This window comes from Phalacrocorax aristotelis, chromosome 5 (assembly GCF_949628215.1).
Source record: "Phalacrocorax aristotelis chromosome 5, bGulAri2.1, whole genome shotgun sequence".
In the NCBI taxonomy this organism is placed as follows: domain Eukaryota; kingdom Metazoa; phylum Chordata; class Aves; order Suliformes; family Phalacrocoracidae; genus Phalacrocorax; species Phalacrocorax aristotelis.
This window is the reverse complement of record NC_134280.1, coordinates 67,876,513-67,895,716: the sequence shown is the minus strand read 5'-3', so window position 1 is coordinate 67,895,716 and position 19,204 is coordinate 67,876,513. Positions and strand designations below refer to the sequence as shown.

General features: G+C 45.5%; 1 protein-coding gene across 5 annotated transcripts in view; it reads right to left on the bottom strand.

Annotated features, from left to right (window-relative positions):
- The window catches only part of ANO1 (anoctamin 1), an 83,433-nt gene extending 76,040 nt beyond the window's left edge, over window positions 1-7,393 (bottom strand). For 4 of the 5 annotated variants that reach the window (XM_075094992.1, XM_075094993.1, XM_075094994.1 and 1 more), the window contains exon 1: window positions 7,187-7,312. In XM_075094992.1, coding sequence (XP_074951093.1) covers window positions 7,187-7,244 — 58 coding nt within the window. In that variant the 5' untranslated portion in view covers window positions 7,245-7,312. Of the gene's footprint in view, window positions 1-7,186; window positions 7,313-7,374 lie in introns of those variants that run through there. The other variant, XM_075094996.1, reaches the window with a different exon arrangement.
- Window positions 7,394-19,204: the final 11,811 nt, after the last annotated feature.

The window sequence follows — 19,204 nt, the reverse complement described above, 5'->3', positions numbered from 1 at the left end:
CTAAATTTGCTGAAGTATGTTGTTTGACCTGATTAAATGAAGGTAAATGTTGCTTTGGATGTTGGTCTCATCAACCTTAGGGGTACTGCAAGAGGAATAATTAACTGGAGTCTCACTCGGGTTTTATTATTTTAGTGATAAACTAACCTTAAAAATCCACTCTTTATTTATTTTTTAACTCTGCAGAGCTGCAAGGTCTTACCAGCTTAGAAGAAGACACCGAAAGCGGCAGCAGGCAGCCTTTCACCTCCATGCTGCCTGTTTCACACGTGAGACCCCTGCGGCCCAACCCCAGAGCCAGACCTTTCCCTCCACGAGCCCCAGGCTGCAACTCCTACACCTGGCTAAAAACCTGGAAAAAGCCTGGCTCCACATCCTTAGTTTGTGACTCAGGCTCATTTCTGTTTATACTCTTGTGAGCTGAAGAATGACGATGACTAGTAGCTATATAGATAAATAAAGTATATTAAGTCACAGGAAGTAAAAATGGAAAACCATTAATTTATTTTTAGAATACTGTTCTTGCCATTCATCAGAAAAAGAACATTCAAAAGTATGTAGCAAGATACAAGCATCTGGACGAGGTTTGCTGACCACATACCAACATTCAGGCTACACACAGAGAACCATTTGCCTCCTTTAGACCAGTCTCAGACTCTGTGCCAGGAACATGGGATAGACAATAATGTAGTAGTTTCCACTAGTGAGCCTTGGGAAAGGGTGCTTTCACCACATATCCTACAGCTGCTTTGACATGGTCTGCTTCGTCTTATCCTTTCAGTAGCCCTACAGATGATCTCTCCCTTCAGATACATCGTGGCACCAGCCGGCTCTTCCTAGAAAGGTTGGACTAGATGATCCCTGAGGTCCCTTCCAACCTGGGATGCTGTGGTACAACCCAAACTGCTATAAACACGCCTTCCATCAACAGTGTCCATACCAGGTTAAACACAAGGGAAAAGGCCTCGAGCTCTAGATCAGCTTCTCCATACAAACAGACCATGCCAACGCTAGCCAAAACCAAATAGGTGATTTAATACAGAGCTGGATGTTCAACCCCCAAGAACATAGCAGCAAGTGCAGTACGCCCACACGTCCCTTCTTTTTCCTCCTCTTGCTGGGCTGCCAAAATAGCATGCATCCATCAGTAGAAAACCTTTCCAGGACAATAGCACCGCAACACACTGTGATGAATGTAATGATATTTGCATAAAAGCTTCCATCTTTTGCAGTCTGCAGTAGATTTCTTCTGGGCAATCATACCACAAGCATAAAGTCACACCATATTTTGAATCTTTGCCTGCCAAAATCCGGGAAGAATTGCAAAGCACGTTCATTGACATATCTTGCGGTACATCGTCAGCCAAGATGCTATAGTACAAATGATCAGACATAAATACAGAATAGGTTTTTCTTTGACTGTTAATGCTGTGCTGGACACATTTCTGCCACTTTCCTTACTTGAAAGCAGTAAAAAACTAAAACTTTGAGTGATGCTTAGCCCTGAAACTTCCACCTTGGCTCTTGCTCCTCCTCTTCAGGACAACCATAAAAATCCCAGAATATCATGTTAAAAAGAAGAGTTTTAAAATGTATTCAGAGGACTCTGCGTTCGTTACTTCTACCTCTATGATGTCACTGAAGTCAGTATCTGCTCACTTTTCCTATTCACTTTTTAAAAATGCATCCTGAATCCACACTGGAAATGTAATTTAGTTGCCAACCTTTCCCTTTTTTTACTAACAGAGTGCTGTGAAATGTGTTTCTCTCTCCCTGGACAAATTTTTTTCTTTGTGAACCTCACTTACCAACATACAGATCCCTACTGCATATTCCAAGTTTGTTCTGCAAGCAGGACATCAGCTGACATCAATGAAGATGTGCAAGAGGCGACAAATATTTGCAGCGTGTTTAGAAAACAAAGGGGTTTTTCTCATTTTAGTACATACTCATCAAGTTGCTCCCCACACAGGACACAAATAGAGGGAGAGGTAAGACAGCAGGACTGGGAGCCAGGAATACATAACTTGTAATCACTGATGTCATGATGTAAGTTAAATAATTTATAAGATATAAAAAGAGTGGTTAATGCCTGCAAACCACTTAGCCTTTTCATAACAGATTTCAGACTTTAAAACTCCCTCTGAGCACTTGCAGTCATGTGCAAAAAATCATGGGTGTTTGTGTCAGTTTTAAAAAACAAAATAAAAAACGTTCTATTTTTCAGAGCTGCAGTCTGAAAGGACATTTTGGTGGCTTTATATATTATTAATACATCACTCATAGGACTAAGGATGTACATCCAGGTCCTAGCACAGATACAGAGCTGCCAAGAATAAATCAGATACGCAGATAAGGTAGGCAGGCAAAGACACTGAAGAGGGACGGCGCTGGATCTAGCGTTACTATCTTTTTATCAGTTCAAATCTGGAAATAGTTTCCGTAATGGCTGGAAGGACAGACCGCCAGTAGAAGGTTCAAAGATGTGAGCTGTGGGAGTCTGAAGAACAGAGAAAACACTGGCATGTGGGCCAGCCACAGAGGAGCGGCACCGACGCTCCGGGGACAGGACACTGGAAGCAACAAAGCAAGCGGCGGCGGCAGAGCACGCGGTGCGGCACAAAGAAACAGAACAAACGAGAAGCAAGGATGTACGCGGGGACACGGGTCAGCTGTCTGCAAATAAAGGCTATAGGATACAGGGAGGTTAGAGGACAGGGAGAAGGGCTGGCCCTCCCACCAGGATGTAGTACTACTTTCAGAAATAGAGGGATGAGGGATACAAATCAAAGGCTAAACCAAATAAATAAAAATCCATTTCCCTCGAGGGCATGTGGGCTAGCCTCTGAAGCAGCGGCGGTGACTAATGTGGCCCAGCACAAGGAGCTTTGCTTCCTGCGCATTCAGAGCCTCCCAAGTGAGGCAGCCATCGCAGTATCTTCTAAAAGGCCATTATTTACCATAAATTACCTCGCAGCGACAATGGACACACCACTAACTTTTTACTCTTCAAAGTACTGGAAAAGAGCTGTGCAGTTACTCACATTACTCCATTACTTAGATCTAACAGCTGGCACAAGATGACTTAGCACCACTGAAAGTAACGCTGTGATAGGGTCCCAGCGAGGCACGGAGGCTGCCAACTCCTGAAAACTTGTCATTTGTAAAACCCAGCTTGGGGTTTGTACCTATGACAGAACTGCGAGTCCTGCCACAGCCTCAAGTTTGGGAGCAAACATGGGTGAGGTCAGGAAGGTGAGGATTCCCATACCAGCACACTTTGTCCCAAGATAAACTGCTTTTGTAGTCTCTGAAAGTAAGCAGAACTATTTCATGCCACTATTGCTAACTTGGCCTGTACAATAACATACGGGGACGTGCGCGGAAGTACTTTTTCAGATTGCCTGAAAACGCTTGCAAGAAATAAAAGAAACAGTGGCTTCTGTTCATGGAGCTCATCAGTCCAATGGTTTACCTATACGGTGACCAACAACTCCATACAGGATGAACGTTTGGTAACTTAGGTACTTCTCCCCATCATCTTGCCGAAGGACAATGCCAAGGACTTCGGACTAGCCCTCCTCTGAAGCCTGCTCAGTGCTTTTGGCTCGCACAGGTCTCCCTGTGCTGACTGCCCTCTGCAGCAAATGAAGATATAGCAGAGGATTCAGCCTTTCAATGGTACAGTGCAAAGACTCACAAGCACCTTCATAATACAGAGCAGGGTACTGAGCTCTAACAGCACCGCTTTCCCGAGAAGTCACAAACCTTGCCGTACAGTGTGGTACAGCCATATATTTAGCACTATGCTCTCAGTGAGAACAGCTTCTCCCCCCTTTGCCTCCTGGAGCAGTCTCTGGTCAGGAGTGTATCAGAGGGCGTCTTGCGGAGGACCCAGCTGCGTAAGATGCCAAGCATGACCCAGTGTATCCCCACTAAAACAGGGCAGAGAGGAGCAAACTTAGCATTTGTCAGCCTTTCACACAGTAAAGTCCTGAGGTTTGTCATGCCTGTTGCAGTCCCTTCCTTTCTTCCGTTTCCCCAAAGTGATCCTAATTTAAAGCAAGCCTTATTTTCCAACCACAACACATCCCCAAGCATTTCCTTTTCTCAAAATCGCCAGAATCCAAAGGGTGTAATTAAAGTCAAAAGGGACATTTTTCCCTTCCTGATGCCAACAAATACTGCTAATTCCCAGGGTTACTCTCCTGCCTTCTGTTTTGGCACGCTGCTTTTACCCCATATTTCATGTCATACCCATACAACCGCAGCGCGTAGCCACAGAGCTACACGTACCTTCCCAGCGCATCCACCCTATCTGACTCGGCGATGCCCCATTTCCCACCACCTCAATGCTCCGTACAAGCTCTCAGTGACTGACAAACTGCCCTGCTTGCTGTCAGCCTTGCACAGGACTGGGCACGCTTCCTGCAGCTATTCGGCTGACCGAGGCGCAAGCAGTCCAGCACAAAGCCAGAGCTGCGGCTTTGGCTGCGTACATGCTCATCCACAGAAATTAATAAGTTATTACTACAAATTAAAATATTAAGTTAATGATGTGCGTGACTGCAAGTTACAGAGCTGGAAAAGAAGTCCTAATTAAATCAATATAGTTATTAGTCCCTTGTCATCTCTGATTAATTATTAGCTTAATATGCTTCATCATTTTCACTGTTAATGGAAATAGCTGCAGCGCTACCACAGGAAGCAGGGGAAGACATATGAGAAACCTACGGAGCCGTGCTGGAAGTCCCAGCTCTGGATTGAACAATGCCTTCCAGAGAAAACAGGGAAAATATTTTATTTCCTGGGGTGATAGTCAGACAACATTTATGTAGGTGACAAAAAACTCTCATGGTTTTCAAAGGGGCCAGGTGTCTGCTCAGGGAGTTTTTGATTGCTGAAATCTAAGGGGCAAAGTCTTGACTCCTAATCCTGTGCGTAGTCCTGAGCACTTGTCCCAATGCCTCTAAGCCTTTCTCTGAAGTGACAGGATATCATCGCGATCCTTTCAGGAGCCAACATGCCAGTACCTTTCCCCAGAGCCCACCCCAATTCTGACCCTCGCCCCGCCTTCATTAGATGCACTTGTTACCCCAGAGCACAAGAAAGGAATCTGCATAAAACAAGCTGGCAGCCATCAGCTGCGATGTCTGGGTCCTCAGGGCACAGATGTAGCTGAGGACACCTGTCCTCTCATGCCACCAAAAGAGCCAAAAATAATGTACTGAGGTCACTTCTTTCCTTGCTAGTGAAAAGTAAAAGAGTACTTTGGATGTAGGTAAGTGGTAGGATTCACCCAGAGCTCAGGGGAGTACAGGCTCCCCTTCGTTCTCCTCTCTTCTATCATCCTCTCACTAACCCTAACTCCTTGCAACAAGCCATTTCCTTAGGTGTCTGCAGGAGGGGTTTTTGAGTATAAAGGCCATGTAAAAACATCAAGGATGGGTGTCCCCACGTCTCTCCAGCAATAATGCAAAAGTTACCACAGAACTGGGTAGGATTTGTACCGCGATACATGATCCACTATGTAATTAGCAGTTTCATCTTACAAACAGCTTTTACAAACATGCTCTTTTTGATAGGTTATCAATAGAAACACAAACATGCACTTCCGAGAACAAAACTGCTCCTTGAACTCACTAATGAAGCCCGTACACAGCGTCCATGCCGCTAATGGGCAATTCGGTAAATTAAACAGAGAATGTCGCCCTAAAATACTGTGTGAAGTTTCTCACAGATGAAGAGCCGCTCCAATGATTTCTCAGGACTCTCACCCTACCGCCGTGATTATTTCATGATAAACTGCCACCTGCCCCGCGAGTAATGCTAGAGCTCTCTAGTGCCATTTTATCATTCAGTCCTCCTACTGATACCTCTGTTAACGTACTGCGATAGCCCTTCAGCTTCCCGTGCTTTACTTGCTTTCCATTTCAGTTTTGGAAAGTTCGAGCTCCTTCTTATTATAATAAATAAGTTAACATGGGACAATCAGTGGCATACAGAAACCCTGTCCCCCAGTATTTAGAGATAAAGCCCAGCTGTTTTGTGTCAGGCATTAAAGAAACAGTTTTCATTCTGAGTGCTCTGGCTAGCCTATGGCTTGATGAGCGTATTTCTTTTAGAAATGGGCTGAACTCCAGTGAAATATTTGGCCATTTAATGAGTAGACTCTAGGATAACGGTTTTCGTGGGAATCCAAAAAGGAGGAGTAAAGAAAAGGGCTCCCCGTCCTATTCTTAGCTGCAAACAGTTAGATTTGGAATTTTGATTGTAAAGCATGGAATTTATAAATGGTGCCATGCTAAATTTACTTCATTTGTATACAATTCAGCGGGATAATCGAGCGTGTTCCAGCACGTTCCTGGTTAGCATCTCAGTTCTAGCTTTATTGTCTCCAAACTGGTAGAAAAATGCATTCAGTAAATAGTGCTTGTAAAAAGCTTGTGTTCCGATGCGTGCGCGTGAAGGCTTTATATAAATGCCTATGTGGGTGCACACGCATGCACGCAGACACCGAGCTGTGATTTATTTCTAGAGGGAAGCCAAGGAAATTCCCACCCCCTACCATTTAAACGATCTGCTCTTTGGCTCTAAACATTCTGTAACTTCTCAGCCAAGGAATGTATTTTCCCCCTTCCAATATATGTAATTTATTTTGCTGCACACATTAGTTAATGATACAGAGATACATGATTTAGCCAGTTCCGTAAAAACATTACTGACATTCTGAGACAGACCCGTTTCATTCCGTAACACCTTTTTTTTTTTCCTCCTCATTTTCCACGGCATGGGGCGAATTAACGGCAATCATCAACTCAAGAATTTATCCCGTATACTTTGTACTCCGGTAATTTTTCATAATTAGATTGGCTTCCCAGGGTTAGACAAGCTTTTAATTACTATAGTAATGTGGGTAAAGAGGACTCTACACTATTTTACGGTTTGGGGGGGGGGGGGGGGGGGGGAAGATGGGAGACAGCTATTCTATTTCATAGTACTTTGCAGAGATTATTCCTGTATTTTTTAAAAAACAGCGGAGGAAACGCCAACAGTGAGTGCCCCACTGGGGCGCTCGGGTGGGGGGCGCAGCCGCCCGCAGCCCCCCGCTCCCCCGGCGGGGAGAAGCGCACCCCGGGAGCCCCCCGCACCGGCCCCGCACCTCCCCCGCCGCGGCAGGACTTACGCGGTCCCCAGGGCGCCGCGGGCGGCAGCCTGCGCAGGTGGATCTCATCCTTATCCATCTCCCAGCCGAGCCCCGCAGCCCGCCTGCCACTTGGTACCAAACTCAACTTGCCAGGATCCCTCCTCCTCCTCCCTCTCCTCCCTCTCCTCTGCCCTCCCCCGGTCTGTTGCCGGGGAGGGCGCGCTCACCCGGCGAGCGGCCCCGCGCAGCGCCCCGCCGCCCCCCGGCCGGGCTTTAAATAAGGGCGGCGGCGCGGCCCGGCCGGAGCGCGGCCCTCGGCGGGGCGCCGGCCCGCCCCCCTCCTCCTCCTCCTCCTCCTCCTCCTCCTCCTCCTCCTCGGGGAGCCGGCCCTCCCCGTGACCACCCCCCCTTCCCCCCCGCGGCCGCCGCCCCAGCGCACGCTGCGCGGAGCTCCGCGCCTACCTGCGGCCCCGGCCCCGCGGGGCTGCCCTGACCTTGGGCGCCCGAGCGACGGCGGCAGCTGCCGGGGGGGGCAGCGCCCCCAGGAAAGGTCAGCGCGCCCTGCGCGCCCGCGGCCCGCTGGGGGGGGGACGGGACACACACGACACACCGCGGAGGGGACGGGACACACACGACATCCCGCGGAGGGGACGGGGACACACACACACACACAGACACCGCGGAGGGAACGGGGACACCACGGAGCACCCGTGGAGGTGGGGGACACACCGTGGAGCGCCCACGGAGATGGGGAGGGGGACACACAGCCTGCTGAGCCCCCCCCCCCGCCCGCGGTCGCTGAAGTGAAGGCGATTTAACCGTTTCCCCCCCTCCTCCATTTCCTATTTTTTAAATGGATGCTAAAAGCTCCCCCGCACTTTCTCGGTTTAACAGAAGTAAAAGGAGGAAAAAAAAAAAATTAGGAAAAGCACGTCTTGGGCCACCACCAAAGCGAAGCCGCTGTTCGTGGCTGCAGGTGATAACACCACCCGTCACCCAAGGGACAGGCTGGACCCCCCCAGCCCAGCTGCCCCCCAGCTTTCCCACCACCCCACCTTGACATTCACCTCCAGCCACAGAAAAACAGCCAGAGCCCCGTTTCCCAGGGAGGCTGTGCCCACCCGGCTGCCTTCGCCGCCCCAGGTGTGGTCCATGTGGGATGCTCTGAGCGTCGCTGTACACACCAACAAATTTGGGCCCTCACAGAATATCCCAGGTTACCTTTTCATTACTTTTTTTAAAAAATGTGAAGTGTAAAAAGCTCTGCCACTCGCTTTTTACACCTCCAGCTGGATGGCTGCGGTATTTGCACAGGATTTTGAACAGGATTCCAGGCTTATTCATCTCCATGGACTTAAACCCCTCTTCAGTGCCCTGCAGGGATTCCCCGGTCTTCTACAAACCTGCTGCCTGATCCCCTGCTGCGCAGCAGAAACCCACTTTGGCAAAACTGACTCAGATTTATCTGTGCCATTCTCTGGCTGCCTTCTCTTTAAAAATCTAAGACAAGCACTTAACCCTCAAAAATGCAAAGGCAGAAGCGTGCGAGGGTTCTGCCAGAAGGAAACAGGCTCAGCAGGCTTCCCGACCTCTGGCAGGCAGCCCCCAGGTCCCCCGCCACCGCTGTACGAGGGCAAGCTCCTCACACCACCCAGCTCCCACTGCACCCAGGCCCTTCCCGGTCCCCTAGCACCCACAGAAGGGACGTCACCGAGTGGCAGCTTGCTGGTGGTACTCACCCCTGGCTACAATGAAGCTGTGCTGAGCTACAGCGGGTGGGGCTGAGCCACCTCCTCTCCCCCTGCCCAGAAAATGGTGCCCAGCACAATCGAGGGGTACATGGCTCCCCACTGTGCTGCTCCCGCTTAGGTCATGGTCCTAATTCCACCCTCAGCTCTTCTTTGTTACCAAAAGGATAGCAGGTTATGGCTCAGATATCTCTGTGAGACTGTATTTTTTAAATTGTAATAACACCTTTCCTGGTTTGGTTGGAGATTTGACACATGGGATAGAAAACACATGGGGATAAATATATAAACAAGGGAATTTAGGTATATAGACTTTTCTTTCATGAATATAAACCCTAGAGGCTTTGAAACCAAGTCAGGGTGCGTTCAAGCTACATTTCATATCTTCTTACTCCTTTTTAACTTAAGTGCTTTTTTTGTAACAGTATGGATTTTGACTATTTTTAAAATGCACATTTAGTTTATTATTAGCAGAAGAGCAGGCAAGTAGATCGTGTTGAACTGAAGCTTCGCTTACCAGCTTGCTTAACCAGGGATCAAAGGCACTTGGGAGCATGCTCTTTTTCCTTCGCCTAAAATGAATTTATTTTGGATGGAGGTCTGCGACAGAACCAAATGTGGGCACAAGACCAACATATATATTTGTTTTATGAATGTGAAACACAAGGAAATCTGGAAGTCCTGCTGGATTCCAGTATCCCATCTCGTAATGGTCACAAGCTCTGTGAGCTGCTGCCGACTGCAGCTGGGGCAGGAACCGAGCCCGACATGGGCACAGGGCAGGGACAGCGCATGCCTTCATCAATGGGCAGGTTTTCTGCAGGTAGTTCCCTGCTGAAAGCCCAGCCAGAGGCAGGCCAACTGATTGGTGACATCATTTTGTCACAAGCTGTAGGATGTTTTAGTCTAACAAGCAGGATTTCAAAAGTTAAACTTGTATTCCAGCTCCACACATGGAAAAAAGCTAACATTACGGCCTCATTTCAGGTGTTTAAGTGTTAATGGGTAATTATTTATTTTTAAAGTGTCCTGAAAATTAAAATACATTAATCACCCAGTATTATTTTAGAAGGTCCTGGGCTGACATGGCCCAGATTTGAGTGGAAATGGAAAAAAATCTCAGTGTACTGTGAGAGGTGAGAGCTGTGCTCCACCCTGTAGTACTGAGAGGCAGGGCCACGAGCTTCCTTCCCACTCCCCTAGTGAGCTCCAGCAGATCCCTCAGCTGTTTTAGAGAAGCCTATTGTTGGAAATAGCTATAAAGATAACAGGAACATCATGCGTCTGGACAGAAGCTGCCTGACCTCCATCACTCTGTGCTGCTGCCACACGCCGTTTCATTTACCTGTCAATATTCCCTGGGCTCCTCCCTGTGCATGCGTATGGACTTTGGAATTAGACCAAAAGGCTGGACCACTCTTGCACCTGAAGTGGCAGAACTGAGCGGTGGGACTTCTCAGACTCTCACCGCACACAAGAGCGGAGGAAATACGATTTGTCTTTTCAAGAGCCCCATGAACTAAAATAGGCCGTTGAGCTGATAGAAAGCAGAGACTCCAGCTACAGTTTTCTTCCTTAGCATGCAATAAACCCAGTGTGCCATCTCAACGGATACTTGTGAGAAGAACGGTAAAGGGACAGAGAATCTACTGTCTGTGCAATAAAACAAAAATGCTTTTGCAACAACTAGGAAGGAGACAGTGCTGCTTGGCATCCACACCTATAGTAAGTACACTTGCTGGAAATATTTATAGTCTGCTCCTGCAAAATATTGTGTACCTTTATAACAATAAAAATGCAGTTCTCAGCTCCGGAGCTCTCAGCTCAGATCTGGAGCTGAGCAAAGGCTCTGGGTGTTCAGGGTGCTTATGCTCTGGGGCAATGCCTGTGTGAAGCGCTGGCCCCACCATCCCAAAAGGCAAAACAAACCAACTGGCCCAAAAAGGACCTCTGCGCCTTGCAGTTGCCTCTGAACTATTTTTATGAAGTCTTTTACACTTTTGAGGGGCACGCAGTGAAGGCAGGGATACGCTCCAGCTCTCCTTTCGGCTGGGGCTTCCGGAGATAAGAGCCCATATCCCTGGCAGCCACCCGAAACGGCATGAACACAATCACATGATGGTGAAACAAACCCTGGCCATGGCTAAGACAGCAGCGTCCCCCTGCCTCCTCGCCTTCGGCACTACGCACGACATACTCCCTGGCTGCCGTTGATGCACGTGCAAAATAAGTTAATGGGTATGTTGCACATGAGGTGGGGAATCAGGCTCCAGAGAGCCCTAAAAACAAAATCACAGGCAATGTGGGAAAGATAAGCAGGGAATGATAAGTCACAAAATAAAAACTAAAGCATACCCAGAGAAATCAGCAGACCTACGGGTACAGAGCATGGTTACATTTTCACGCGATAGAAGCAAAGTCAGAAGCACAGGTTTGGGGTTTTTTTTAACAAGGGATGAGAAACATTTATGAAAAATAGGTCCAGAGGTGTCTACTGTACAAAGTAGTCTGGCTATAATTTTCAGCTCAGTAAGCTCTTAAGCCTCTGGTTGTTGGAAAGGCATTTGTGGGGAAGGATGTTCTGTTTCTTATCTCCTTTCCTTGCTGCTTACCACTGACAGACACAGGGTCCTGGACTAGATGGACCTCAGAGCATGGCAAGTCCTTTGGCTGCATAACACTTAGCATTTATATAGAACTCATGTACCCAAGGCGCAGAATATTTTATTTGTTATGAACTCATTTAGGTCAAGTGTAGTTCTGGGTTGGAATTATTAAGCAGATGCTGCTAAAAACATTATTTCATCAGTGCTCCAATCTTGCAAGAGCTTCTGTGCACACTTATATTAAATATTACTTCTGTGAGCAGTCTCTGCTTTTTTTTTTTTTGAGATCTAACATTTTGCCTAAGTTGAGTGAGAAAAATGACACTGTAAATAGTAATGTCTAATATACGCTCAAAGTTGAAGGCCGTTTAAGGACTGAATCAAACAGCATCTACAGTGAAAAACACCCACTACTTTGCAGGTCTCTGCCTGTGCCAATGGCAGCAGCAGGTTGGGGGTCACCACACAATCCCAAAATTAAGAATAGGTATTTAGGATGACTGATGTTTCACAAATTTAGCCACTGTAAGAGAAATGAAAAACAAAGTCCCACATAAAAGCAGAAAAAAGATAGAAGGCAACCCCCCCTGCTTCTGCTTGTGTGAAGCCCACTCCCTTTCTCATGTCCTCGTGAAAGGCTTTCACTAGTTGCTGTTAGCCTCTATGGATATGCGCAGGGTTTTCCCATTAATGCCGCTGAACTTTCCAAGTTTCAGGTTACACAAGTTAGAGGAACCTCCCACTTCTTCCCTCTGCAATTTACAGTTGGAAGTAACACTGCCCGAGAGCCCAGCCAGGCCTTTGAAATTAAATTAGAAGATGCTGTAAACTGTTCACAGGAACAGCAAGAGAGAAGATTTGACTCAGACCATGTGAGTCACAGTTGGTCTCCGATTCTCCCTTTGCTACTGATGGAAGGAAATTATGACAGCCACGGCTAGCCCAGCTGCGCTGGCCAGAGGGGTGGGGGAGTGAAACTGAGCCCACTCCAGGGTTGGGCTTTTTTAACCCTCTGTCTTTGGATCCAGTCCCCCTCTCTATCCCAAAGGAGATTCAACTGGACTCAAGCTACTGCTGATCTGAGTTTCCCTGACTCAATTTTATGAGATTGCCATCATCAGTTTCAAGCTTCTGCAGGAATCTGGTGCTGTGCTTCGAATTACCTTTGCATTTAGAAAAGTTTTTCCTAATCTCGATCCCTTCTTTCTATAGGGCGAGTCTATCAGTCCATGGCCATTTCCATTAGACATGAACGTGTATGCTCCCTTCTCTTTGATCTGTGTGGCTAACGGTTAGCAGCAGCTATTGATTACCTGCTTGAACTGAAGCTTCAGATAACCAGGATAGTTAGAAGAGTTTTCCTATACCTGTGTTCTTTTTTCATGGTCTACAGCCCAAAGCAGAAACCAGCCCAGTGTTTCCATGTGCAAACTGCAGCTGCATGCTGTGACCTGCCTCTGTACCTTTGGTCTTAAGCAATGAAGTTGAAAAAAAGGAAATTGCTTACCAGGAATAACTCTTACAGCTTTACTGCCCCTTGAATCATACAGAGGAAACAAGGGTGAAGTATTTATTTACTTGTGACTCAACTTGACATTCTTTGCATTGATAGGAACCAGCATCCCCCTTGACACACTTTTAGTCTAGGTGTTTACTGTAACTTATTTTTTGAACCTGCAGTGGTTGCACGATTTATAAAAGCAGCAGCAAAGCCCTTTCTTATAAGGTAAAAAGAGACACTAACAGGGTGACTCAAACTAATACCCTTTAAGTGGCTTGGATACCAGAAGACTGTAACCCATGCACTACAAGACATCTACAGGGCAGAGACAGCAGGAATAGCATCCTGCACAGACTGGCAGCCCACTAAGAGACAAGTTTTTAAATACTTCCTTAACAGTAATGGGAGTTTTGCCATGAGCAGCAATGGTTTTCACGTGCCAGGACCTAAGTACTTTCATATCCTCATTAGTTATCAGCAGATATGCCACTGCAACAGCTCAAGATTTGATATCTACTGGAGATGAGGCTCTGAAAAGCTCAGAGATTCAACCACACTTCCAGATGGATCTACTAGTTCTTCTAGCCCCTCCGTATGGCTACCTGCCCCCAGCAGAACAGCTATCACACCTACAGCCCCAAACCATGGTATTGCACTCCCCAGCCACCCCACCTCCTAGGCAGCCAGGAGACCAGACTGACCTCTTTTCCCTGCATCCAGTCCAGATACCACAAATGAAGAAGCCAAAAGCCTTTTTATGCCCTGGTGCCTGCTCAGGGATCCCTCCCTTCCCACAGCTCCCATCTCCCCGCAGGGAACCTCCACTCAGGTGTTTCCAGTTGGCATCATGGGCACAGGTGGGAAGATGCTGAGGCCTCTGTTAACTCTGTCCAGACTGCTGTCATTTCTGGTGTCTGGGATCCTGTCAGTGCGTTTTATGCAGTGGTAGCTGACAAGGTAAGGCCATAATTTTACAAATGTTAGGACTTGTGTAAATGAGTGAAGATCTGATGTTATAACAGTACCAGATTGTAGTATAACAGCAGAGGACCTGTGGCACTAATATTTGGGTAATATTGCTCATGATCAGATGTCTGCTTTTTCAGAATTTAATTATTATAGTGCAGACCTCAGTGGTCTACATACCGCAATTACCTCCCAGGTAACATACAAAGATTATGGACATCAGATATTAGTGGTGAAATTACACCTGTGACTCTCACTGAATTGTAGGTTTAAATTCTATACTTTCATATACTCAGCTGCAACTGCTGATAACAGGTGTTTGCCAGTTTTTTGGTGTGTTTGCTTTTTTAAAAAAGGTCTGGTTACGTTATCTATTTTAATATCCACTATTTATCTCCAAGGTGTTTGTGATTTAAACATGTGAATCATGAATTTAGTCGGGACCTCTGTGAAGACTCCCTGGAAACAAGGGAACAATGAACCCAGCATCCAGCCCAGGGCTGTGAGTCACTAACAAGTTCAGAGAGATTCACCAATATTTTCCAAAACATGGATATCCAAGGACCTGCATGAGAAACTTTGAGGGTGACAAGCTGGTTAAAGAAATAGTTCTGTTCACGTTTCCAGCCTCAAATATCTGTTGTTCTGCAGGACAGGTATTGAAAGAAAAAAAATTTTGAAGAATGTTTTGATATGCAACCATCCACCTGGGACAGGGTACGTGGGTCTTAGCGAGACAGAGCATCGCCTGCAGTGGATGAGTGCTGAACACGGTAATCGGGTATAGTTGTATGCTCATGTATATGTTGTGGGATATCAAATGGATCCAAGAACAAATACAGGCATTTTTACATTGTGCTTTGATTCTATATAACTAAAATAATGCAGCAGTGATCGCTTCCTGGTCAGGCTGAACACTATGTACTTTTCAGCAATGTATCTGTAAATATAGTTAGCTTGCCTGTATCCAGCTGGGTAATTAAGAGTAACAAAGCCATGTCGGTTGTTACTGTACACAAATGCACCAGCAAAATGTGTTGCTTACAGCACACCCCTACATTTTAGAAGCAAGTGACTTACAGTGGTTCTGGTGTGTTCCCGCAGCCCAGGTCTCTGCTTTCTTCAAAGCATCACCCGTGTAGGTCAGGGCGGGAAGTCAGGCAAAGCAGGAAGGGATGACAAAACCAAGGTGAAGCCAAAGCTATAACTGGGCTGGGCTAGGCTAAGTGGTGAGAGGAGAGGGCTGGAAAAGAAGGGATAAAAATGTTTTTTAAAAAAGAGTTTGTAAACTCATGATGTCTTATTCAGCGTGACTAAGCCAAGGCAGAACTTCTCTGATTAGCTGTTGCCATGTGTCAGGATAAGTGTGACATCCAGGCCATTTCTTCAGCTTTCATGTCACCTTCTCCACCTAATCTTAATAAATCTCTTTAATTGCACCACTTGGGAGTTAATCTGTCATTTGAGAATTTTTTGTAGCTCACCCTCGAGACTGTCAGACAGACATCTATCTGCCAGAAGAGAAGAAAGGGTGTTTCACTACTACCTTTGTTAGGTCTGGAGTCCAAGGAGTACCAGATTAAGGAGTTTTCTTTCAGAGATGAGCTGCCTTTCAGGAGAACTCAAATCACAGCAGCTTCATACTGACCACAGAGGAAAAGCGATTTTAAGGGGTTTTAGGAAGTTCTGTGTGTATTGTTTATGTAGAACAAAGGGGGAAATAGATACATTCACACAAATTTCTGGTGATTCATATTCTTCTCAAAATCAGCTCTTGAATATTCCCTTTCAAAACACAGGACCTTCAAGAGCTCTTAAAATTTGCTGGATTCTTGTGTTGTGCTGGGATGGTTGCCACCCACCCAACCCGTGCCTGGTCACTGTTCTTCCAATAACTTGATGCCGTAGTCCGGTAGTTCTTTTTCAGCTGCTGGGTTGCTGACATGCTTCGTCCTATGCTCCTAAGTTACAACAGATGCAATTTTCTGCCATTAACCAGGACCACACTAAAATATGTGCTTGGCAACGTGCCCACTGACCCATGTTAGTTCTGGGACCGAAAACCACGGTGTTTTTTCTCCCATTCTGTGTGTCTGCACAAGAATAAGGGGGAGATCTGGTCATTAGTTACCACATCTGTAACTTTTTTTTTTTCTTTGGCTGATCAGCTATTCCAATGATAAATTGAAACCAAGAGGCTTATACTCAGTTCTTTTATCTTAACAGCAGGTTGAATTCCTACGGGAAGATACCAACACACGTACTGAAGATGAGGATATCAGCAGCTATGAGGTGATGTACTCGGCACAGGGTCTGATAGGGGATCAGGGACGCAGTTAGAGACCTTCCAGTGGCAAAGTCTGCTCTAACTCCTTTTTGACATGTATAACCTGCACACCCAACAACCCATACACCTTAAAATAATGTACCTGAAAACAAGTCCTCAGATACCTTTCACCACCAGATCATAAAAGGTATTTTTAAATTATTGATGATATGCACGGGAACAATAAACCTGAACAGAATAAAGAGAAGAAATCTCAATGAATATTTGTTTAAATACTTTAAAAAATACACTTACTATAAACTTATACCTTTAATTTATCAGTGGTTTTGGTAACAACTGGAAATACATAAAAACAATTCTGAAAAACTACCAGCTAAAAATCTGTTTTCAGTCCTCTTTTGAAAAGCTTTTTTTCCTCTGTCATAATTTTATGCCTTTATCACGTATAGTTATTTAAGTTCTCCATGAATCTTGTGCCTTAAAAGACTCAGACACAGTTGGTCTTTATCATGTTCTTTTAAACACAAGGGGGCACCAACAAGCTAGTGGAGCAGGAGAGAAACCACACACAGAAAAAACTGTTACAACCCTTGATACTCTTCTCAAGTGAGACGGATTTTGAAAATGAAAGAAAGCAATGCAGTGCTTTATCATTCCTTCATCTGAAATGGCTGGGAAATTAATCCCTGGCATGTACATGTTATGCTGCCTCATTTCATTTACTAGCTAGAATTTGGATTATTTCTGGCCGCAGAAGGTTCTCTTGGAAGGTGGAATCCTGTTTCCTTGGTTTTATAAAGAGGGAATCCAGCTTCTAGGTAAAAAATTACCAAATATCCCCCAAAATGCAAAGGTGAGCCAAAAGACCATTAGCTTGTTTTTTTTTTTAAAACATAGAAATATCAGTGATGTTTATGTTACTCAAAATTCCCCTCTCTTTTCAATTTCTTTGTATTTCCATAATAAAGCAGACTGAAAATGAAGACTTGAAATATAAATTAAGATATGAAAGTTCTTAATGTCGCATGATCACGTCTATTGAAATATGGGTATCCGCACATACAGACAAGAGGAATTTGCCCCAGTGCTGAGGGTGAGCACGAGACCCAACACCGCGTAAATCCAGAGAGCAGAGCTGTGATGTGATGGAGGGGCAACCTAAGCTCTGCTTGCTCACCTTTTTAACTGCTGCATTTCTGCTGTGCTTTCTAGTCCCGGTGCAAGATCCTGTGTCAGGTTGTAAGGTTACATATGTGAAAGATCAGTTGCTAGTCATTTTCCCACTGTTGCCTATAAAAGATAGCTGAATTCAAAGGAACATGGTGTTTTCATGCAATGAATGAAAGCAAGTTGCTTTTGGGACTTCAGTGAATGGTTTTGAGAGTGTACTTTTCTTTCTAACTTTTCCATTTTTTCTCTTCATTGACTTCAGACACCGCAGGTTTCCTCCCTAGGTGTTTCCTGCTTTCTTAGGTGCACTCTCATTCTTCCTGGATTTTTTATGCTCTTCTAATTCTCAAGGTAATTATCCGTCTAGCCCTTCCCTTTCCCAGCCTAAATAAACATTGGTAGCAGTAGTTTTCAAAGGAATTAACACTTTCCAGGTGAACGTGAGGTCTCAAAGGGGACTCCCCTAACTGAGAGCTCATTTAGGTGGGACCCTTAAGACAGCAGGTAACAATCACAAGGAGGAAATATGTTTTTTTCAAGTGCTAAACTATTTTCACTCATTTAAAATCACAGCTGAGCCCTGCACAACCCGGTATAGGGTTAAAATGGCTTAGCAATGTAGTCATACCACACACGGGACAATTATGCCATTCATATGATGATGATCCAAGTATGAAGGTTTCAAGCTTCTGTTATTCTGCTTGGGAAAATGGTTCTACAATGACACAGATCTCATTGTTAAGATTTTCCTGATAATTTACCATGTTTGGACCTGCACAGAACTGCTTTTCCCATTCTGTGTTCATATAGGTTATGAACTGCCTGTTCACTGTTGTGTTCGTCTGTCTGCCACATTTAGGAAGGATTTATTAGTGGATTTAAATTAATGAAACCTGCAGATGTGATGACCTCTATTATTGATTTATCTGTCCCAGAACAAAGATAGAGGTGGTTGTGCAGAACCAAAGGCAGAAGGTCTCTGGGGAGGTTGGGGAGACGAGGAGCAGGGCACTGCTGGATTCAAAGTCCCTCTGCATTAATTGCATGTGGGGATAACCTTGACTGCCATGCAACCACAGCTGTTAAGTTTCTTTCCTCAGATACCCTCCAATGTGTAGACATGAAAACACAATTTCTTGTAGCCATGAAAATGTAGTTTCTTATTTCTTACCTATTTAAAGTAGGTAGAATTGCTAATTAATGTTTTCCAGATTGAGAAAATTCTTTTTGGCTTTGTAAATACATATATGTGTTGAGGATGTAATGTATTCTTTCAATTCATCATAAAGTCAGAAGTATCCTGTGACTTAAAAATGGTTTTGTGGATAAAACACACAAGAGGGACTCAAGAGATATGAAATCTTTTCGCACCATTAACTACCTTGCTTGTGAAGATGAGTCAGCTAACTCGTCTGTGCTTTAGCTCTCACGTGTGACCGTTTATCTCGTACACTACAGACAGCAGGCCCAGGTACTAGGGAGAAAAAAGACCATCACTCCTGCAAACCTCAGATTGAAGCCCAGCTTTTCCAACCTTAGCAACGGTGGCTTCCAACCGCACTTACCAGCCCTTGAAATCAGGGAAGTCTCTGGCTTAATAAAGTTTGTAGGTGTGTGAGAGGGGCTTTTTCTTCAGTCACTTAGTCTTAAATGGTGGGATGGAGTAGGGGAGAGGAGCAGGTCAGTTTAGGAGTGTCCAACTGTTGCCTAAGCCAATTTTTTCTCCCTTTCCACTTCATTCCAGAAACACTAGCGGGTTTGCTTGCATTATGCCATATG